Source organism: Salmo salar, chromosome 09 (assembly GCF_965601325.2).
Source record: "Salmo salar chromosome 09, fSalSal1, whole genome shotgun sequence".
Taxonomy (NCBI): domain Eukaryota; kingdom Metazoa; phylum Chordata; class Actinopteri; order Salmoniformes; family Salmonidae; genus Salmo; species Salmo salar.
In genome coordinates, this window is record NC_138299.1 from 115,807,665 (window position 1) to 115,832,173 (window position 24,509).

Consider the following 24,509-nt stretch of genomic DNA (forward strand, 5'->3'; position numbering starts at 1 on the left):
CTCGACACAATCCTGTCTCGGGACTCTATGGAACATTCCTTTGACCACATGGCTTGGTTTTTGCTTTGACATGCACTGTCAACTGTGGGACCTTATATAGACAGGTGTGTGCCTTTCCAAATCATGTCCAATCAGTTGAATTTACCACAGGTCTAGTCAAGTTGTAGAAACATCTAAAAGATGATCAATGGAAACAGGATGCACCTGAACTCAGGTTCTGAATACTTACGTAAATAAGGTTTATTATTTTTTTTGCAAACATTTCTAAAAACCTGTTTTCGCTTTGTCATTATGGGGTATTGTGTGTAGATTGATGAGGGAAAAAATAAATGTCATCATTTTTAGAATAACATGTGGAAACCATCAAGGGGTCCGAATACTTTCTGAATGCACTGTATTAGGGTTTTATTTTTCCCCCAAAAAATTCTCCCACTTTGACAGTGTATTTTGGGGAGATTTTTTTTTTGTGGAGGAAAAATCACAATTAAAGTCATTTTAATCCCACTTTTTGACAAAATGTGGAAAAAGTCAAGGGGTGTGAAAACTTTCGGAAGGCAATGTAGTCCTGCCATATCCTGGGGCTGATTGTTACCACAGCTTGTGCCTACATAGACTGGTCCCAGATCTGTTTGTGCCATCTTACCGCACAAACACATCTAGAACCAGGCTAGTGTTAACCCCATTCATCACACACCAGAGACACATAATGGGGGTAGAGTGAAGTTGCCCCTACACACTGATCTTGGCTCAGTTTAGCATTTTACCTACTAAAGGTTAAAGACAAAGTGAAACATTGTAGTAAGTTAAAAGGGATTTTGATAACCAAACATGATAAAGAAGCAAGTTCAAACCCTTAAACCAGTAAAAAAACTTAAAAAAACAATTGCCTCATTGACTACTGCGTGCAGCCATCTTGATAACGTGTCATCAATGACATCACTTGAATGTTTCGTCTGACAGGCATGCCAGATTACAATGCATGTTAGTAGCCTCATTGAAAATGTTTTCATTTTGACAATTAAAAAAAATAAAATATGTGCCTTTCAGAAGGCTATCCGGTTAGAAATTAGCCAGGTAACATGGCTTGAACAATAAATTGTACTTGGGAGTATGGCTAGACAGTACACTGTCATTCTCTCAGCACATATCCAAGCTGCAGGCTAAGGTAAAATCTAGAGTTGGTTTTCTCTATCGTAATCGCTCCTCTTTCACCCCAGCTGCCAAACTAACCCTAATTCAGACGACCATCCTACCCACGCTACATTACAAAGACGTAATTTATAGATCAGCAGGTAAGGGTGCTCTCGAGTGGCTAGATGTGCTTTACCATTCGGCCATCAGATTTGCCACCAATACTCCTTATAGGACACATCCTTGCAGTCTATACTCCCATCTCTTGCCATCTCTGTATACCCAGCGCAAGACCCACTGGTTGAGGCTTAATTATAAAACCCTCATAGGCTTCACTCCCTCTATCTGAGATGCCTACTGCAACACTCATCTTCCACATACAACACCCTGCCAGTCACATTCTGTTAAAGGTCCCCAAAGCACACACATCCCTGGGTCGCTCTTCCTTTCAGCTCGCTGCAGCTAGCGACTGGAACGAGCTGCAAAAAACACTGAAACTGGACAGTTTTGTCTCCATCTCAACATTCAAAGACTCAATCATGGACACTCTTACTGACACTTGTGGTTGCTTAACATGATGTATTGTTGTCTACCATGTTTGTGCTGCTACCATGTGGTGATGTTGTCATGATGTGTTGCTACAATGTTGTGCTGTCATGTGTTTCTGCTGTGTTGTGTAGTTGTCTCTTTCGTCGTGATGTGTGTTTTGTCCTACATGATTATTTTTAACCCCCCGTTCTCACAGGAGGTCTTTTGCATCTTGGTAGGCAGTCATTGTAAATAAGAATTTGTTCTTAACTGACTTGCGTAGTGAAAACTCCCAGAGTGCTAAGAACCTTGGCGTGACCCCGGACAACACCCTGTCGTTCTCCACTAACATCAAGGCGGTGACCCGATCCTGTAGGTTCATGCTCTACAACATTCGCAGAGTACGACCCTGCCTCACACAGGAAGCGGCACAGGTCCTAATCCAGGCACTTGTCATCTCCCGTCTGGATTACTGCAACTCGCTGTTGGCTGGGCTCCCTGCCTGTGCCATTAAACCCCTACAACTCATCCAGAATGCCGCAGCCCGTCTGGTGTTCAACCTTCCCAAGTTCTCTCACGTCACCCCGCTCCTCCGCTCTCTCCACTGGCTTCCAGTTGAAGCTCGCATCCGCTACAAGACCATGGTGATTGCCTACGGAGCTGTGAAGGGAACGGCACCTCCATACCTTCAGGCTCTGATCAGGCCCTACACCCAAACAAGGGCACTGCGTTCATCCACCTCTGGCCTTCTGGCCCCCTACCTCTGAGGAAGCACAGTTCCCGCTCAGCCCAGTCAAAACTGTTCGCTGCTCTGGCACCCCAATGGTGGAACAAGCTCCCTCACGACGCCAGGACAGCGGAGTCAATCACCACCTTCCGGAGACACCTGAAACCCCACCTCTTTAAGGAATACCTAGGATAGGATAAAGTAATCCTTCTAACCCCCCCCCCCCCCCTTAAAAGATTTAGATGCACTATTGTAAAGTGGTTGTTCCACTGGATATCATAAGGTGAATGCACCAATTTGTAAGTCGCTCTGGATAAGAGCGTCTGCTAAATGACTTAAATGTAATGTAAATGAAATAAAAAAATCAACTTATACACTGTGCAAGTTGGGCTATCATAGCTAGGTAGCTAGACCAAAACCACGCCAAGCTCAGCTATCATTGATGGATATTTCGTTAGTTAGCTAGCTAGTGATTTTATCAGAACAGCTTGCGACAGTGCAGGATTTTACTATGGATACTGGCAGCATCATATGGTAAGTCTGACTACTAGCTGCAATTGATTCAATAGGAGTGGAAATTGAACAACCTACATGTCTGTAGCTGACGTTAGCTTGCATTAACTGAATATTTGTTTTACTAGTCAGCTGTTTCTAGCCCAGCTAGCCTCGCTTAGGTTTGGCACATCTGAAGTCCCTAACGGCAAACCATATTGAATACTGTTTTATGCATAGTGTACACCATGTGCCAACAAAAAAGTGACTATTATTGTGGGCACTACCATGCGGTTAGCTAAGCTTTTTGCTCTTAGCTAGCTTGATGGCTAACTTCGGCTAACAGTACGATCGATGCCCGTCTAAACTACTGTAATGTTTAACACAGCTAGACCTTGCTCGCTGAATGAACACAAAAACATGTGCAATTGGGTTATTGACTGGACTATACAAGTTTATTCAATGCTGGCTAACTGCTTTGCTATTGTGGACATCATGTATTTAGCTCCTTACTAATATGTAGGGAAACAGTAGAGCCGATGCCCCTGCCCCTGTGAAAATCACTTATGTAACCTATATCTAACTAAGCTCAAAACTTATGCAAGTGGATTTTTTGACAGGACTATACAGGCTTTTTAACATGATTGTTATTATTTTATTGTTGTTCCATCTCAAATGGGTAGTTTTAGCTTTTCGTTTATTCACATCTTAATCAGTCTTGATCAAAAAGTACAGTTCGGCGCGGACACTCCACTATTCCCATGACGTTTTTTCAATATGGCTGTGGCCACATCTTTCCAAGCTTGTATTCGGTGCTCTAAAACCTATCATATGTTTTAAAAGCATTTTCATATCATCACGTTCAACAACGTTACCTAATGTCGACATGTAAAATGTAGGTTGATTTGAGAATTTCAGTTCCACTAAGGTTAGGATTGGGGAAGGGGAAGCAGATCCTAGATCTGTACCTAGGGGTAACATCACCCCCGAGCCACAAAATGAGCATTAGGACAGAGGGGGGCTCGATCACAGACAGTCAAGGAGAAAAAGGTGCCTGTTGGATACCTGATTGTGCGTCAGCAAGGACTCAAAGGCTTACAAATTACCCTCGGCTACCTGCTCTCTTCTTGATTAGGCAAAAACGTCCGACTGACTTTGCAGCTAAGGCTAAGCCGTGTTCGAGACAGGAGAGAAGAGAAGCGCTTGGCGTTGATTGGTCAGATTACTCGTGGTTGGTTCTTCTCAGGGGCAGTCGGGGAGGAGGAAGCACGTAGGCTACATATGACAAGAACTACTTTGATGTTATCTGTGCAATGGAAGCGCTTTCGGGTGGGAAGGTTCCATCTAAAAAACACATGCACACACTTCGGCAGGCGGACAAACTTAAGGCACAGAAGGAGGTTCAGTAGGTAGGTACAGTAGCAGACAGCTCATTGACAACACAGCAACCTCCAGGGTCTCGCTGTCTCTCTCAATGGGGGCAGTGCCGTACATGACAGAAGGGTAACGAGGGAGCATTGAAGGTCCACCTTGCCACTCCTCAAGTGGAAGCAAGTAACCTTCCCCAAAAAACAACTGGAACAACAAAAGATAAAACCTACTATATGGTTTTTGGCATATGGAGTTGTTCCCTTTTCAGTGGATGGCAAACCAGGCAGTGGCGAGCGCTCCTCTTTGTTATGGTAGAGTGGGACAGAGCGGTCCACTCTCATTCTTGTGTTTTTCCCTTGTCGAGTTCTGCTGCGTCTGAATGGATACCGCTGTGGTGATGGGAGTCGGCGCAATATGAAATGAGAAGCGCGTAGGAGTGCGAGTGGTGTGTGAGCGTGCATGTGTGTGTACGAGTGGTGGAGAGCCAGTTGATAAGGTGAGGAAGGGGTTGTGTGGTCCAGACAGACAGTTCAGAGGTGGGGCACCAGGTTGCAGTACAGGGCACACAGCACAGACATGATGGACAGATAGAAGAGGGCGAAGCCTGCCAGCTGGGCCGGGGGAGAAGGCATTAGGAGGGGGGGAGGAGCCATGGAAAGCAGGACCCCCAGCGTCCCGTAAACACAGCCTCCCCGGCCATCCAGAACCTCCTCCACTGTGCACAGCCTCTCCTGTCCCATGGGATATGAAGTGGGGGAGAGAATGGGCAGGCAAAGGATACAATTACATAGATTGGGGAGTTGTGTGTTTGGACGGACAGATGGAAGATGAGTTTGAGGGGGAAATGTTACAGTTAAAAGAAAGAAGAGCGGAGGAGCAGAAAGAGAAAGTTACTGTACAGGCAAGTGGCTCTCCAAGTCAAGTTAACAAAAGCTCTGCAGGTTGCCAGTTTGTCAGTCGAGTTAGCTGGAGTAAACTGATAAAAAGAGCAGGGACAGAGAACTAGGCTAAACTTTAGTGTTGATACAAAAAGCAGAGTAGTAGAGGGAGTCTGTCTTACCTACTCTGTACAAGAAATCTTATGACAGAAGAGAAAAACCTGCACTGAAAGTAGCCTTTAGGTATTTAACTAAATTGGTGAGGTCACCGTCTGCTGCTAGCAAATTAAAATCTGAAGAACAGTCAGTCAGTACAGGTTCTCTTGTATCATATGCTTTTTCTAACCCATCACACAGACGTTTTAGCATGAAGACTAGTGAGTTGTATACCAGTTCTTTATTCAACTAGTGTGAAGGTCTTACCTGTGGAACCCCGATCCTGCGACACGCCTCCAGAAAGTTCTCCACATTCCGCCGACACTTGGCCATTGTCAGTTTGGGCTTGATGGACAGAGAGAACGGGGACAATGGTAAGCACAACGACAGCGAATTGTCTCAAATGGCACCCTATTACCTGTATAGTGCACTACTTTTGACCAGGGCCTACGGTCACAGTAGTGCACTATGTAGGGAATAGGGTGCCATTTGGGACATAAGTAGTGTCTGATCATAACCCAAATGCAAATGTATGGCAAAGTAAAAAGGAGCATTGTTGTATTGATATGATTGAAGTGTAGTGTTCCTGACTGACTAAATTCATTCTAAAACTGACATCTCACTAATGCACGTATGGTATGCATGCACAGCACACGCATAAAGTGCACATTCAAACACTCACCACAGCAGGGGAGGGCACATGGATGCTGGGTACGGATCGTGGCCGTACATGATTTGCCAGATGGCAGAGGACGACCCCGTCGGTCAGTGCTGCTCCCAGGTCGCTGGGCAAGGACACTTTCAGACGGGACTCTATGTTCTACAAAATAGAGCAGGACACAATTACAGGGGGATTAGCACAAGTAGGGCCAGGAGTTTTTCCTGACCTTGTGATCTGACCTGGGCTCATAAAGCATCTCAGAGTAGGAGTGCTGATCTAGGATCAGGTCCCGTGTCTATCTAATTATGATCTGAAAGGAAAGACTGATTCTAGTTCAGCACTTCCACTCTGAAATGCTTTATGAATATGGGCCAAGGAACCCAGTAGAAACTCCAGGCCCTAATGGCTTGGTCAAAAGGGGGGAGAATCTGTTTGTCGGGTGTTGTTCACCTTCCGCAGTTGCTCCACTAGAGCAGCCTCCTCTCCCATGGGGCCTTGAGGCTGGGTAGGGGTCACCTCTTCAGGCTCCGGCCTGGGGGCGGCACCATCACCTGGGGGGGAAGGCAGAACCAGACAGGCTCAAACATACACATACAAGATCAAAAGCTGGTGAAAGCATAATGGGTGCTAATCATTTATCCTGAAGAGGGTGGAGTCTAGCTCTCTACAGATACAATGGCATGATCAGACGCCTGGCAAACAATTCAGAAGACAAACTTCAGTAGATAGACAGAACTCTACAGCAACCGACAGGCGGAGCTCTACAGCAACCGACAGGCGGAGCTCTACAGCAACCGACAGGCGGAGCTCTACAGCAACCGACAGGCGGAGCTCTACAGCAACCGACAGGCGGAGCTCTACAGCAACCGACAGGCGGAACTCTACAGCAACCGACAGGCGGAACTCTACAGCAACCGACAGGCGGAACTCTACAGCAACCGACAATCTATCAGCCCAGACACAGTTACCAGAACAATGTCACATACAACACTCAATTGTCACATGCGCATTGCATGCTCAAGAGGTACCAACACTCTCTTCTGAAAGCTCGCAAGGCCATGCAGCCAAGATCCAGAGGTTGTGATCTAGTGACATACCTCTCCTCTGCTCTTCCTTCTGGATGAGGCGAAACAAGAAGCTGTCTGGCCGCTGGGCGGGCCCCTGGCAGAAGGGCGGTGCAACAGGGCCGGGGTAAGAAGGTGATTGGAGGGCTGCAAGCAGAACAGGATGTGAGCAGGTGGGGGAGTGGCAGAGTGAATAGAACGTGTAGTAAAATCCTTACAGATCCACAGGAACGTCTAGGGGGTAGTGGTCAATTTGGAATACAGCAATTAGTAAATTAGTAAGGAGAGGGAGGAGTGTGTTGGAAGCCGCTCAAGTACGCAGCCATTTATAATCTGGTTTCCCTGGAAGCCAGTAGGACAAGCTGCACCGAGCAGTGTATGGCAGCCGTGATGTAACCGTAGAGGGAAATGGAGGAATAGTGTGACTGGTGTCTTACCTGTGGGAGACAGGGAGGAGGAGCGATCCTCGCCCTGCTGAGTGGCCAGTGGAGTCCCAGCAGAGAGCAAACAAAGAGAGGGGGAGAGAGAGTTCATGTAATTTGAGTCAAGACGAAAACACCAGCATTCATGTATATACAGTTCCCTCAACAATTCTCCGGTCTCACACCTCCTTTGACACCAGAGATGTAATGGGGGAGGGTAAAGGCCTGTAAACATCACTCGACTGTTTGGTGTTCACAGACCTATCTTTTAGCGCTACAACAAAGATGGGCAACTGTTACATAAGAGAGGGTGGACTATGGGCATAGAGCCATGAAGCAGGCTCTCTGGCTGCAAGTAGGTAGAGTGCCCCTTAGAGTTAGCTTACAATAACAATCATATTCATGGATTGTAGAGGTCGACCGATTAAATCGGCATGGCCGATTAATTAGGGCCAATTTCAAGTTTTCATAACAATCAGTCATCGGCATTTTTGGACGCCGATTGTGGCCGATTACATTGCACTCCATGAGGAGACTGCGTGGCAGGCTGACCACTTGTTATGCGAGTGCAGCAAGGAGCCTAGGTAAGTTGCTAGCTAGCATTAAACTTATCTTATAAAAAACAATCAATCAATCTTAACATAATCACTAGTTATCTACACATGGTTGATGATATTACTAGCTTGTCCTGTGTTGCATATAATCAATGCGGTCGGTGCATGTTCATTTATAATCAAATTATAGCCTACTTCACCAAATGGGTGACGATTTAACAAGCACATTAGCGAAAAAAGCGCTGTCGTTGCACCAATGTGTACCTAACCATAAACATCAATGCCTTTCTTAAACTCAATACAAACGTATATATTTTTAAACCTGCATATTTAGTGAATATTGCCTGCTAACATGAATGTATTTTAACGAAGGAAATTGTGTCACTTCTCTTGCGTTCTGTGCAAGCAGAGTCAGGGTATATGCAGCAGTTTGGGCTGTATGGCTCGTTGCGAACTATGTGAAGACCATTTCTTCCTAACAAAGACCGTAATTAATTTGCCAGAAATTTACATAATTATGCAATGTAACAGCAATATTTAGACTTAGGGATGCCACCCGTTAGATAAAATATGGAATGGTTCCGTACTTCACTGAAAGAATAAACGTTTTATTTTCAAAATTATAGTTTCCGGATTTGACCATATTAATGACCAAAGGCTCGTATTTCTGTGTTTATTATATTAAGTCTATGATTTGATATTTGATAGAGCAGTCTGACTGAGCGGTGGAAGGTTGCAGCAGGCTCGTAAGCATTCATTCAAACAGCACTTTCCTGCGTTTGCCAGCAGCTCTTCGCTGTGCTTCAAGCATAGCGCTGTTTATGACTTCAAGCCTATCAACTCTCGAGATCAGGCTGGCAATACTAAAGTACCTATTAGAACATCCAATAGTCAAAGGCAGATGAAATACAAATGGTAGAGAGAGAAATAGTCCTATAATTCCTATAATAACTTCAACCTAAAACTTCTTAACTGGGAATATTGAAGACTAATGTTGAAAGGAACCACCAGCTTTCATACAGTGAGGGAAAAAAGTATTTGATCCCCTGCTGATTTTCTACGTTTGCCCACTGACAAAGAAATGATCAGTCTATAATTTGAATGGTCGGTTTATTTGAACAGTGAGAGACAGAAGAACAACAAAAAAATCCAGAAAAACGCATGTCAAAAATGTTATAAATTGATTTACATTTTAATGAGGGAAATAAGTTTTTGACCGCTCCGCAAAACATGACTTAGTACTTGGTGGCAAAACCCTTGTTGGCAATCACAGAGGTCAGACGTTTCTTGTAGTTGGCCACCAGGTTTGCACACATCTCAGGAGGGATTTTGTCCTACTCCTCTTTGCAGATGTTCTTCAAGTCATTAAGGTTTCGAGGCTGACGTTTGGCAACTCGAACCTTCAGCTCCCTCCACAGATTTTCTATGGGATTAAGATCTGGAGACTGGCTAGGCCACTCCAGGACCTTAATGTGCTTCTTCTAGAGCCACTTTAACATTTTCCGCCAAGATCGAACTGCCAAAGGGGGTGGTGTTGCAATCTACTGCAAAGATAGGCTGCAGAGTACTGTATTACTATCCAAGTCTGTACCCAAACAATTCGAGCTTCTACTTCAAAAAAATTCACCTTTTCAGAAACAAGTCTCTCACTGTTGCCGCTTGCTATAGACCACCCTCTGCCCCCAGCTGTGCCCTCGACACCATATGTGAACTGATTTCCCCCCATCTATCTTCTGAGCTCGTGCTGCTAGGTGACCTAAACTGGGACATGCTTAACACCACGGCCATCCTACAATCTAAACTTGATGCCCTCAATCTCACACAAATGATCAATGAACCTACCAGGTACAACCCCAAATCCGTAAACACGGGCACCCTCATAGATATCATCCTTACTAACTCGCCCTCCAAATACACCTCTGCTGTTTTCAATCAAGATCTCAGCGATCACTGCCTCATTGCCTGCAACCGTAATGAGTCTGCGACCAAACCACCACCCCTCATCACTGTCAAACGCTCCCTAAAACACTGATGCGAGCAGGCCTTTCTAATCGACCTGGCCGGGGTATCCTGGAATGACATTGACCTCATCCCGTCAGTAGAGGATGCCTGGCTATTCTTTAAAAGTGCCTTCCTCACCATTTTAAATAAAAATGCCCCATTCAAAAAATGTAGAACTAGGAATAGATATAGTCCTTGGTTCACTCCAGACCTGTCTGCCCTTGACCAGCACAAAAACATCCTGAGGCGTTCTGCATTAGCATCGAATAGCACCCGTGATATGCAACTTTTAAGGGAAGTAAGGAACAAATATACACAGGCAGTTAGGAAAGCTAAGGCTAGCTTTTTCAACGAGAAATTTGCATCCTGTAGTACAAACTCAAAAAAGTTCTGGGACACTGTAAAGTCCATGGAGAATAAGAGCGCCTCCTCCCAGCTGCCCACTGCTCTGAGGCAAGGAAACACTTTTACCACTGATAAATCCACTATAATTGAGCATTTCTCTACGGCTGGCCATGCTTTCCATCTGACTACCCCATACCCCGGTCAACTGCTCGGCACCCTCTACAGCAACCGCCAAAGCCCCCACCATTTCTCCTTCACCCAAATCCAGATAGCTGATGTTCTGAAAGAGCGGCAAAATCTGGACCCCTACAAATCAGCCGGGCAAGACAATCTGGACCGTCTCTTTCTAAAATTATCTGCTGAAATTGTTGCAACTCCTATTACTAGCCTGTTCAACCTCTCTTTCGTATCGTCTGAGATTCCCAAAAATTGGAAAGCTGCCGCGGTCATCCCCCTCTTCAAAGGGGGTGACACTCTAGACCCAAACTGCTACAGACCTTTATCTATCCTACCCTGTCTTTCTAAGGTCTTCGAAAGCCAAGTTAACAAACAGATTACCGACCATTTCGAATCCCACCGTACCTTCTCCGCTCTGCAATCTGGTTTCAGAGCTGGTGAATGATGTCTTTGCAGGCCCTGGCTGAAAAACAGTAGCGCATTTGGATAGTGGTCGATCAGAGAACAATGAGACTGGGGCGCGTGCACGAGGCAACACCATGTTTTAATTTTTTCGTCTTTGAACGAAAACAGGGTTTCCCGGTCGGAATATTATCGCTTTTTTACGAGAAAAATCGCATAAAAAAATATATTTTAAACAGCGGTTGACATGCTTCTTAGTACGGTAATGGAATATTTAGAAAGTTTTTGTCACGAAACGCATCGGGCGCGTCACCCTTCGGATAGTATCTTGAACGCACGAACAAAACAGAGGATATTTGAACATAACTATGGATTATTTTGAACCAAACCAACATTTGCTATTGAAGTAGAAGTCCTGGGAGTGCATTCTGACGAAGAACAGCAAAGGTAATCACATTTTTCTAATAGTAAATCGGAGTTTGGTGAGGGCCAAACTTGGTGGGTGTCAAAATAGCTAGCCCGTGATGGCTGGGCTATCTACTCAGAATATTGCAAAATGTGCTTTTGCCGAAAAGCTATTTTAAAATCGGACACCGCGATTGCATAAAGGAGTTCTGTATCTATAATTCTTAAAATATGTTTTTTGTGAACGTTTATCGTGAGTAATTTTGTAAATTCACCGGAAGTTTGCGGTGGGTATGCTAGTTCTGAACGTCACATGCTAATGTAAAAAGCTGGTTTTTGATATAAATATGAACTTGATTGAACAAAACATGCATGTATTGTATAACATAATGTCCTAGGATTGTCATCTGATGAAGATCATCAAAGGTTAGTGCTGCATTTAACTGTGGTTTGGGTTTATGTGACATTATATGCTAGCTTGAAAAATGGGTGTCTGATTATTTCTGGCTGGGTACTCTGCTGACATAATCTAATGTTTTGCTTTCGTTGTAAAGCCTTTTTGAAATCGGACAGTGTGGTTAGATTAACGAGAGTCTTATCTTTAAAATGGTGTAAAATAGTCATATGTTTGAGAAATTGACGTTTTTCTATTTTTGAGGAATTTGTAATTCAAATAAACCTACCATTAAAATTATAGACTGATCATTTCTTTGTCAGTGGGCAAACGTACAAAATCAGCAGGGGATCAAATACTTTTTTCCGTCACTGTATGTTCTCATGTTCTGAGCAAGGAACTTAAACGTTAGCTTTTTTACATGGTACATATTGCACTTTTACTTTCTTCTCCAACACTTTGTTTTTGCATTATTTAAACCAAATTGAACATCTTTCATTATTTGAGACAAATAGTTTTTAATTTTTGTAAATAAGTGTTCATTCAGTATTGTTGTAATTGTCATTATTACAAATATATACACTGCTCAAAAAAATAAAGGGAACACTTAAACAACACAATGTAACTCCCAAGTCAATCACACTTCTGTGAAATCAAACTGTCCACTTAGGAAGCAACACTGATTGACAATAAATTCCACATGCTGTTGTGCAAATGGAATAGACAACAGGTGGAAATTATAGGCAATTAGCAAGACACCCCCAATAAAGGAGTGGTTCTGCAGGTGGGGACCACAGACCACTTCTCAGTTCCTATGCTTCCTGGCTGATTTTTGAATGCTGGCGGTGCTTTCACTCTAGTGGTAGCATGAGACGGAGTCTACAACCCACACAAGTGGCTCAGGTAGTGCAGCTCATCCAGGATGGCACATCAATGCGAGCTGTGGCAAGAAGGTTTGCTGTGTCTGTCAGCGTAGTGTCCAGAGCATGGAGGCACTACCAGGAGACAGGCCAGTACATCAGGAGTCGTGGAGGAGGCCAACAACCCAGCAGCAGGACCGCTACCTCTGCGCAAGGAGGAGCAGGAGATGCACTGCCAGAGCTCTGCAAAATGACCTCCAGCAGGCCACAAATGTGCATGTGTCTGCTCAAACGGTCAGAAACAGACTCCATGAGGGTGGTATGAGGGCCCGACGTCCACAGGTGGGGATTGTGCTTACAGCCCAACACCGTGCAGGACGTTTGGCATTTGCCAGAGAACACCAAGATTGGCAAATTCGCCACTGGCGCCCTGTGCTCTTCACAGATGAAAGCAGGTTCACACTGAGCACGTGACAGACTTTACAGAGTCTGGAGACGCCGTGGACAACGTTCTGCTGCCTGCAACATCCTCCAGCATGACCGGTTTGGCGGTGGGTCAGTCATGGTGTGTGGTGGCATTTCTTTGGGGGGCCGCACAGCCCTCCATGTGCTCGCCAGAGGTAGCCTGACTGCCATTAGGTACCGAGATGAGATCCTCAGACTCCTTGTGAGACCATATGCTGGTGCGGTTGGCCCTGGGTTCCTCCTAATGCAAGACAATGCTAGACCTCATGTGGCTGGAGTGTGTCAGCAGTTCCTGCAAAAGGAAGGCATTGATGCTATGGACTGGCCCGCCCGTTCCCCAGACCTGAATCCAATTGAGCACATCTGGGACATCATGTCTCGCTCCATCCACCAACGCCACGTTGCACCACAGACTGTCCAGGAGTTGGCGGATGCTTTAGTCCAGGTCTGGGAGGAAATCTCTCAGGAGACCATCCGCCACCTCATCAGGAGCATGCCCAGGCGTTGTAGGGAGGTCATACAGGCACGTGGAGGCCACACACACTACTGAGCCTCTTTTTTTTACTTGTTTTAAGGACATTACATCAAAGTTGGATCAGCCTGTAGTGTGGTTTTCCTCTTTAATTTTGAGTGTGAATCCAAATCCAGACCTCCATGGGTTGATAAATTGGATTTCCATTGATTATTTTTGTGTGATTTTGATGTCAGCACATTCAACTATGTAAAGAAAAAAGTACTTAAGATTATTTCATTCATTCAGATCTAGGATGTGTTTAAGTGTTCCCTTTATTTTTTTGAGCAGTATATATAAAAATCGTCCAATTAATCGTATCGTATTTTTTTTTTGGTCCTCCAATAATCGGTACCGGTGATGAAAAAAATAATCGGTCGATCTCTAATGGATTGGATTTATATACACCTAGTGTTTTCCTACTAGGTGCTCAAAGTGCTTTACATTGTACAGGGGAAACACCTCAGCTCACATCTGGGTGATGCCACAGCAGCCATTTTGCAAGAGAGAGCGCACCACACATGTGCTAGCCAAACCCTAGCAATCACCTAACTGGCCCTGGGCCAGTGTTTAGCAACATGCTTTAACACCCAAAGTATAAAGAAATAAAGAGAAAGAGATGGCGAAGGGAGGTTGAAAAGAAGACGTGCAAGTTTGCAGTACCTGCAGTAGACACGTGGGGACGATATCTATGGACATCCCAGACCGGGATAGAGACTGGGGTGGGGGGGACAAAAATATAAAGGAGAGAGACAAGAAAGTAAAGCCAAAAGGTGGATTGAAGGATTAAAAAAAATAAAAATGTAACTCAAGAAAAATAAGATAAAAAGAGACTATTAAATGCTGAGAAAGATAAAGTGAACATTGAGTACTATTCTGCTAATTGAGTAAGCACAGTGGAAACAGCATGCTGCACAGTAAGGGCAACAAAACAACAACTGTGTTTGTGGGTGTTTGCGTCTGTGTGATGGTACACTACATGACAAAAATGATGTGGACACCTGATACAACAGCCTCCCCTCTTCTGGTTAGGCTTCCCACTAGATGTTGGAACATTGCTACGGGGACTTCAGCCACAAGAGCATTAGTGAGGTCGGGCACTGACGTTAGGTGATTAGGCCTGGCTCGCAGTCGGCATTCCACTTCATCCCAAAGGTGTTCGATGGTGTTGAGGTCAGGGCTCTATGCAGGCCAGTCAAGTTCTTCCACACCGATCGACAAACCATTTCAGTATGGACCTGACTTTGTGCATCGGGGCACTGTCATGCTGAAAAAGGAAAGGGCCTTCCCAAACTGTTGCCACAAAGTTGGAAGCACAGAATCTTCTAGAATGTCATTGTATGCTGTAGCGTTAAGATTTCCGTTCACTGGAACTCAGGGGCCTAGTCCGAACCATGAAAAACAGCCCCAGACCATTATTCCACCTCCACCAAACTTTACAGTTGGCACTATGCATTGGGGCAGTCCTCCTGGCATCCACCAAACCCAGATACGTCACTCCAGAGAACGCGTTTCCACTGCTCCAGAGTCCAATGGCAGCGAGCTTTACACCACTCCAGCCGACGCTTGGCATTGCGCATGATGATTTTAGGCTTGCGTGCGGCTGCTCGGCCATGGAAACCCATTTCATGAAGATCCCAACTAACAGTTATTGTGCTGACATTGCTTCCAGAGGCAATTTAGAACTTGGTAGTGAGTGTTGCAACTGAGAACAGACGATTTTTACGGGCTATGCGCTTCAGCGGTCCCATTCTGTGAGCTTGTGTGGCCTACTACTTCGCGGCTGAGCCGTTGTTGCTCCTAGACATTTCCACTTCACAATAACAGCATTTACAGTTGACAGGGGCAGCTCTAGCAGGGCAGAAATTTGTCGAATGGACTTATTGGAAAGGTGGCATTCTATGACGGTGCCATGTTGAAAGTCACTGAGCTCTTCAGTAAGCTATTCTATTGCCAACGTTTGTCTATGGAGATTGCATGGCTGTTTGCTCGGTTTTATTCACCTGTCAGCAGCAGGTGTGGCTGAAATAGCCGGATCCACTAATTTGAAGGGGTTTACACATACTTTTATATATACACGGTGCATTTGGAAGTATTCAGACCCCTTGACTTTTTCCACATTGTTACGCTACAGCCTTGTTCTAAAACTGATTTTTTTTAAAAATCCTCATCAATTCACACACAATAACCCACAATGGCAAAGCAAATACAGGTTTTTAGAATTATTTGCAAAAGGTATTAAAAAACCCCCGGAAATATCACATTTACATAAGTATTCATACCCTTTATTCAGTACTTTGTTAAAGCACCTTGGCAGCGATTACAGCCTCAAGTCTTCTTGGGCATGACGCTACAAGCTTGGCACACCTGTATTTGGGGAGTTTCTCCGATTCTTCTCTACAGATCCTCTGAAGCTCTGTCTGGTTGGATGGGGAGCGTCGCTGCACAGCTATTTTCAGGTCTCTCGAGAGATGTTTGATGGGGTTTCAGCCTGTGCTCTGGCTGTGCCCCTCAAGGACATTCAGAGAGTTGTCCCAAAGCCAGTCCTGCGTTGTCTTGGCTGTGTGCTTAGGGTCATTGGAAGGTGAACCTTCGCCCTCCAGTCTGAGGTCCTGAGCGGTCTGGAGCAGGTTTTCATCAAGGATCTCTCAGGTTTCCCTTGATTCTGACTCCCAGTCCCTGCTGCTGAAAAACATCCCAACAGCAAGATGCTGCCACCACCATGCTTCACCGTAGGGATGGTGCCAGGTGTCCTCCAGACGTGACGCTTGGTATTCAGGCCAGAGTGTTCAATCTTGGTTTCATCATACCAGACAATATTGTTTCTCATAGCCAGAGTCCTTTAGGTACTTTTTGGCAAACTCAAAGTGGGCTGTCATGTGCCTTTTACTGAGGAGTGGCTTCCGTCTTGCCACTCTACCATAAAGGCCTGATTGGTGGAGTGCTGCAGAGATGGTTGTCCTTCTGGAAGATTCTCCCATCTCCACAGAGGAACTCTGGAGCTCTGTCAGAGTGACCATCGGGTTCTTGGTTACCTCCCTGACCAAGGCCCTTCTCCCCCGATTGACCAGTCTGGCCGTGCGGCCAGCTCTAGGAAGAGTCTTGGTGGTTCCAAACTTCTTCCATTTAAGAAGGATAGAGGCCACTGTGTTCTTGGGGACCTTAAATGCGGCAGACATTTTTTGGTACCCTTCCCTAGATCTGTGCCTCAACACAATCCTGTCTCTGAGCTCTACAGACAATTCCTTCGACCTCATGGCTTGGTTTTTGCTATGACATGCACGGTGGAAACATCAAGGATGATCAATGGAAACAGGATGCACATGAGCTTAATTTCGAGTTTCATAGCATATGGTCTGAATACTTTGTAAATATTTTGAATAAACTTGCAAATGTGTGCCTTGTCATTATGGGGTATTGTGTATAGATTGATGAAATTAACATTTTTTAATCCATTTTAGAATAAGGCTGTAACATAAAATGTGGAAAAGGTTTAGGGGTCTGAATACTTTCCGAATGCACTGTAGTGTATGTTTGGAGACAGCACATATACACCATTTTACATTTTAGTCATTTAGCAGATGCTCTTATCCAGAGCAATTTACAGAAACAATTAGGATTAAATACCTATGACTTGGTTTGTTTGTATGTATTGCTGTGTATCATTAATCCAACCATGTGTGACTGTGTGTGTGTATGTATGCTGTGTACATAGTTGCTCTCTAAATGTGCATGTGAAACAAGTCAAATGTTTGTGCGTGTGTAGTACTGTAACCAAAAGTGTTTCACCTGCTTGTTAGTGCCAGGCCTCCTCTTTATAGTGTTGGTGTCAGTGTCTATCTCAAACACCATGCGAGGCTGGTACTCGCTCTAACAGTGAACCAGCCAGAAAGAAGGGAATCAGAAGGGAAAGAAGTGGAGGAGGAGAAGGAGGGGTTAAGCCTGGACAGGTGTAAGCTGGTTACAATGCGCCAGGAAGATGAAGGGACCTATTTGCTGCGCCCATGGGCTCTCCATACAAAATTAGTGAACTATATAGGGAACAGGGTGCCATTTGGGATATGACCGTTGTCTCTTGAACAGGTGAATGAAAGAAAGAGTTAGAAAGCAAGAAGGGGACAGGCAAGGAATCCAATAGCAGCAGGTCATCTAATAACTATACAAACAGCATTTTTACAATATCGTGCTGACCCAAACCATACCGTGCAGGTGTGGATATTTACATTTTCTTAAGTGAGCCGAGGGGCATGGTTAGCTCGCCATGTCCTGCCCAAACCAGGCTTTAAATAAGCTGTGTGTAACAAAGCAGGCTGATCCTTGGGTTAGACCATACTGTACTCAGAGAAAAGTGAGCCAGAGGAGTACAGTTTGGGTCAGAGGAACGTTTGTGTGAAAAATGTATAATAGCCAGGGCTGTGTTCATTAGGCACTTGACAGAAAATGAAAAAGAGCGTTTCATCTTAGTCCCACTTGGCAGTTTGGTGCGTAATGAAAACGTCACAGTTAGATATTCTACAAGTCTGGAACTCTATTGGAGGGATGAAACACCATTCTTCCATGAGAAATTCCATCATTTGGTGTTTTGTTGATGGTGGTGGAAAACACGGTCTCAGGCGCCGCTCCAGAATCTCCCATAAGTGTTCAATTGGGTTGAGATCTGGTGACTGAGAGACACACACACACACACACACACACACACACACACACACACTTTAAACCCCATATGCTCCTTTGAGACCCCTCTTTCAAAGTCAAAATAATGGTTAACTGGGCATTTTTATACATGACCCTAATCATGATGGGATGTTAATCGCTTAATTAACTCAGGAACCAGACCTGTGTGGAAGCACTTGCTTTCAATATACTTTGTATCCCTCATTTACTCAAGTGCTACCTTTATTTTGTCAGTTACCTGTAAGTCTATAGATTGGTTATATAGCTACACACATTCACACTATAAAATCAGACAAGAGTGTCAATCCAACCCTGGAAGACTAGTTAGAGAAGTAGGGAGAGGACTATGAAAGGTTATTGGGTGTTGACGGGTGGGTAGAGGACGGAAAGAGAGCAGGTAACACCCCATGTGAGGGCGACCGGGAATTGCAAGGGGGGGGGGGGGGTCGCCAAGTATATATTTTTTATTAAGAGTACAGATTATTGTATGGAATGATATACAAATGTTTGAGAAATATTACTTGAAAAATAAAATTGTATTGAGTAAATACAGTATTTATTGGTTTCTTTTCACTTTAATAAGAGATGTACATGCAGTGAATCGAAGGTTATTTGTTGATGTAAAATCTAAATTGACCACTGTTTTAAAATCAGTGGAGGAGGAGTGAAGGAGTGCACACTTGTAGGCAGAGAAGGGAAGAAGAGAATGGGAGCACAGCCCCGGGGCCTTACCATGAAGAGGGCCGAGTCGTCCGTGTGGGTAGAACGCCTGGAGGGGTACGTGTTCTGGCAGGGAGGAGTGGAAGAGAGGGAATGAGGACAGAACACACAGGGAAGACAGGAGGTGAGGGTGGAGAGGAGGGGGAGATAGCTAGGATATATAGCCAGGGCTCCAGACTAACATTTTCCCCTGGTGTCACTGACATTTTCAGTTGGTGGCACCAGCCCAAAAATGTGTGCCGCGTCACACAATGGAATATATTTGAGTCAGCACCTTATAAAGTCATTCACAATGCTTTATTAAAGAAGTGACAGTGCTAACAACTTTTCAGCCGAATCTCAGAGTTCTAAAACCGGACCAAAGCACTTGGGTTATGCAGAAACAGTGCCAGTAGTAGCTGGCTAACACCAGTCGGTTCGAGTCCTGAATGCTGATTGGCTGACAGCGTGGTATATCAGACCGTATACCACAGGAATGACAAAACATTTATTTGTAGTGTTCTAATTACGTTGGTAACCAGTTTTTAATAGCAATAAGGCACCTTGGGACTTTGTGATATATGGCCAATATACCATACATGAAGGGCACTTTTTGGCATTTGCTGTATGATCAACGAGAAACTCCATATTGCAAATGAACGGTCCCTTACTTGACATCCACGAATGTTTGTAAAATTTGCGGACAGCGGCAGGCCGTGCATCGGGGCCAGATCTTACGGGAAGTCATTGAACGAAGTCTCTCGGACATTCGGTTTCCGTTTCATAAAATGTTCAAATTTTGTTCATTTTTCCGCTGTCCAGGTCAATTCCATCAGATGGCGAATGGGATCTTATTGCAAATGTACAAAATATCACCAATCACAACATGGCCATTTCTCCTAAACGGAAAAGACTTTGAAAACGAAACTTGGTGAGCATAGGTTTGGCATAATGGGCAGTTAGCCCCGAACAAGATGGCGTTGAGGCCTCAACGCTTTTTGAGTTAAGGCCATTTTTCTGGGATTAAAGGTCAAAAACAAAAATAGAGCGCTAATTTGACCACTTCACGTCAAAGTACATGAACCTACGGGATTTGTGATTTTCTGTGATTTTCTGAAATAACACTCAATCATTCAACCGTCTGTAAAAAGTCAGTTCTTAACGTAAAGACTTAAAACTCAAAATTCTGTAAGAGCCTACCCCAAGGAGGATACAGTGGCTTGCGAAAGTATTCGGCCCCCTTGAACTTTTCGACCTTTTGCCACATTTCAGGCTTCAAACATAAAGATATAAAAGTGTAATTTTTTGTGAAGAATCAACAACAAGTGGGACACAATCATGAAGTGGAACAACATTTATTGGATATTTCAAACTTTTTTAACAAAAAAATTGAAAAATTGGGCATGCAAAATTATTCAGCCCCCTTAAGTTAAGTTTGTAGTGCCACCTTTTGCTGCGATTACAGCTGTAAGTCGCTTGGGGTATGTCTCTATCAGTTTTGCACATCGAGAGACTGACATTTTTGCCCATTCCTCCTTGCAAAACAGCTCGAGCTCAGTGAGGTTGGATGGAGAGCATTTGTGAACAGCAGTTTTCAGTTCTTTCCACAGATTCTCGATTGGATTCAGGCCTGGACTTTGACTTGGCCATTCTAACACCTGGATATGTTTATTTGTGAACCATTCCATTGTAGATTTTGCTTTATGTTTTGGATCATTGTCTTGTTGAAAGACAAATCTCCGTCCCAGTCTCAGGTCTTTTGCAGACTCCATCAGGTTTTCTTCCAGAATGGTCCTGTATTTGGCTCCATTCATCTTCCCGTGAATTTTAACCATCTTCCCTGCCCCTGCTGAAGAAAAGCAGGCCCAAACCATGGTGCTGCCACCATCATGTTTGACAGTGGGGATGGTGTGTTCAGGGTGATGAGCTGTGTTGCTTTTACGCCAAACATAACGTTTTGCATTGTTGCCAAAAAGTTTGATTTTGGTTTCATCTGACCAGAGTACCTTCTTCCACATGTTTGGTGTGTCTCCCAGGTGGCTAGTGGCAAACTTTAAACGACACTTTTTATGGATATCTTTAAGAAATGGCTTTCTTCTTGCCACTCTTCCATAAAGGCCAGATTTGTGCAGTATACGACTGATTGTTGTCCTATGGACAGAGTCTCCCACCTCAGCTGTAGATCTCTGCAGTTCATCCAGAGTGATCATGGGCCTCTTGGCTGCATCTCTGATCAGTCTTCTCCTTGTATGAGCTGAAAGTTTAGAGGGACGGCCGGGTCTTCGTAGATTTGCAGTGGTCTGATACTCCTTCCATTTCAATATTATCGCTTGCACAGTGCTCCTTGGGATGTTTAAAGCTTGGGAAATCTTTTTGTATCCAAATCCGGCTTTAAACTTCTCCACAACAGTATCTCGGACCTGCCTGGTGTGTTCCTTGTTCTTCATGATGCTCTCTGCGCTTTAAACGGACCTCTGAGACTATCACAGAGCAGGTGCATTTATACGGAGACTTGATTACACACAGGTGGATTCTATTTATCATCAGTCATTTAGGTCAACATTGGATCATTCAGAGATCTTCACTGAACTTCTGGAGAGAGTTTGCTGCACTGAAAGTAAAGGGGCTGAATAATTTTACACGGCCAATTTTTCAGTTTTTTATTTGTTAAAAAAGTTTGAAATATCCAATAAATTTTGTTCCACTTCATAATTGTGTCCCAATTGTTGTTGATTCTTCACAAAAAATTACAGTTTTATATCTTTATGTTTGAAGCCTGAAATGTGGCAAAAGGTCGAAAAGTTCAAGGGGGCCGAATACTTTCGCAAGGCACTGTATGTGTTCACTTTGACCTTCCTGTGCCAACCGGAAATGCCTTAAAATGGTGTCATAGGGGCTGTTTCGAAGGGTTAAAAAGGTCAGATATTTTCAAAACTTCATGTGTGTGATTAGGCAACCATCATGAACTGTAAATCAGTCATTTCTCCCAACAGGTGTCAAAGAAAAGCTCACACACACACACACACACACACACACACACACACACACACACACACACACACACACACACACACACACACACACACACACACACACACACACACACACACACACACACACACACACACACACACACACACACACACACACACACACACACACACACACACACACACACACAAAGGATGGAGTGACACAGTGCGGGGCTTAAAGACACACAGAGCCTGCAATGGCATTACCATCATCTCTAGGCTGTGCCGAGTTCAACAAGATGCCCCGCTTGACCGTAGCTCGCTCGGTCTGAGCGCAGCGACCGTGAAAAAAAGAAGGTCCAAAATGAAGCCTGGACCTACATTTCAGGTGCTTTTGGGTGACAGCGGGAGAACCGTTAGGGTTGGAAGCACAATTGAACCTCAGGAACGTTCCTGAGGTCCTCCCGATCTGTGCAAGCCTAACCTTGACCATGTGGCATTAACCCTTAACAGTGAAAAGAAGGTGTTTACATCAAACAGTTTACAATGACTTCTGTCCCCATAGGAATACATTGCCTACTCCCCTAAATTCAACCTGAAGCCTATGTGGGTTATGTATGCCTTATGAACCGGTCTTCGATGACAATCCATCAGGCCACTATGAGGTCTACCTATGTCGATTCTAAGCTTCCAGGAGCAACCGGAAGTGGTTAAAAATCACCCTAAAAGTGTTTTGCCATACCCAACCTGCAATTTGTGAGAAATAGTGCATTCAACCCTGTGTAAATCAGTCAGTTCTTAATGTAAAGATTTAAAACTCAGGATTCTGTAAAAGCCTACCCCAATGAGGATATGTGTTTACTTTAAGCTTCCTGTGCCAACCGGAAGTGCCTTTAATTGGGGTCACAGGGGCTGTGTCGAAGGGTTATAAAAGTCACATCTTTCCAAAACTTCACGTCTGACTAGGTAACTATCATGAACTGTAAATCAGTCATTTCTCCCATCAGATTTCCAAGAAAAGCTCACACACAAACACAGCAAGGACGGAGTGACAGTGTGGGGCTTACAGACACACAGAGCCTGCAATAGTTAACTTTGTTCAAACTATCAAAGAACCGTCAGACCTAGAGCTCTGAAACTTTAGAAACCCATTCTAGAGCTCAAGTCGATAGTGAGTTATGTGGCTCTAGAAGGTACTCAGACCGAGAAACAGCCTCGTACATTTGCAATAATTTCAATTCATTTTGACCATCATGAAAATGACAACATCTAGAAAAGTCCCAGAGTAGCAAGACTAGGTGCATTGAAACCGGCTCGGCCCATAGATAAGGACCCCAGCGTTTCTGTCCGATAGCTCATTCAAGGACCCTGTAGCAACGCCCGGAAAACGTTTATTTTCAGCACCAATTAAAGTCGCTGCTCGGGCTCCAAATGACCTATCGAGCCGGAACTTGGGATTCGGGGTCGCCTCAGCTGGGCCTACACATAATGTCAGAACTGGACCCGCAACTAGAATGTAACTATGTGTTTTATGTTTTTATTATGGTTTAAAAGAGAAGGCGCTGTGAATTCTGGGCCTGCTCTGAAATATGTGATAGTTGGCTTCTAAACGAGTTGGAAAAAGTGGGTGTGGTGTCGGTTTGGTGTCAGAATGATATCTAATTGGCTGATGGACGGTGACTTGCTGGCTGACTTTTGTCCATTTGCAATATGTTTAAACAGTGATAGACCATCACCAAATTGACATTCTGAAATCAACACCAACGAGCGATGGAGAGGAACCAGAATCACTGCCCAGCCATCCCGAGTTCATCGGGCCAGTCAATTTCGCATTCCTGCAGTATTTTTGAGCATGTCAAATTCTTGATGGTAAATGCCCATTGAAACATATTGCAAATGGACAGCCGTGCACCTGGTGATTGGAATGGGTTACCAGGAGCACATTTTTAAAATTGTTTTTAATGCCTTTAGGGGGGAGCAATGGGTCTACGGTTGGGTAGGGAGCACCCCCCACCCATGCCCATCCAATAGGTGGCGCCCCTTTTCAAAAAATCGTTAAAAAAAACAACAGAGTCCCACTTCTCCCTCATCATTTATGACAAATAGACCATCTAGGTTGATTCATGGCTTAACATAGTGCTATATATCATTTGGGCAGTATAAATGTCATTTGGACAGGGTTCACAGACTTTTGGGTTTGGAAAATGACTTCCTATGATCGTACATGGCAAAATGGACATAACATCCTGATTTGGCACTTTCAATACTTTCATATTGCATTTGGACATTTCTTATGGCATTTGGCAATGGTTCACTGACTTTTTACTTCGACTTTTGACTTCCTATGATTTCATATTGCAAATGGACAAAACATATGCCTTACGGACAGGTAAAAAAAAAAAATAATGACAATAAAATATGACAAAAGTATGGTCATACAGATCTTATACATGTATAATTGACCCCCCCAAACATTTAAAGAATTTCAGAAAAATGGTCCAGAAAGCACTTTAACTTCTTTGGGATAGGGGGCAGTATTTTCATGGCCGGATAAAAAAAGTACCCGATTTAATCTGGTTACTACTCCTGCCCAGAAACTAGAATATGCATATAATTAGTA

General features: G+C 44.3%; 1 protein-coding gene across 6 annotated transcripts in view; it reads right to left on the reverse strand.

Annotated features, from left to right (window-relative positions):
* Positions 1-24,509, reverse strand: part of LOC106612433 (DISP complex protein LRCH3) — a 99,704-nt gene that overhangs the window by 8,173 nt on the left and 67,022 nt on the right. The window contains exons 14-20 of one of the 6 annotated variants that reach the window (XM_014213549.3): positions 18,951-19,004; positions 7,446-7,479; positions 7,042-7,155; positions 6,395-6,495; positions 5,966-6,103; positions 5,551-5,628; positions 2,629-4,980 (exon numbers count right to left, since the gene is read on the reverse strand). In XM_014213549.3, the coding sequence (XP_014069024.3) occupies positions 4,780-4,980; positions 5,551-5,628; positions 5,966-6,103; positions 6,395-6,495; positions 7,042-7,155; positions 7,446-7,479; positions 18,951-19,004 (720 nt within the window). In that variant the 3' untranslated portion in view covers positions 2,629-4,779. Of the gene's footprint in view, positions 1-2,627; positions 4,981-5,550; positions 5,629-5,965; positions 6,104-6,394; positions 6,496-7,041; positions 7,156-7,445; positions 7,483-8,571; positions 18,209-18,950; positions 19,005-24,509 lie in introns of those variants that run through there. The other 5 variants (XM_014213548.3, XM_045724316.2, XM_014213552.3 and 2 more) reach the window with 5 other exon arrangements.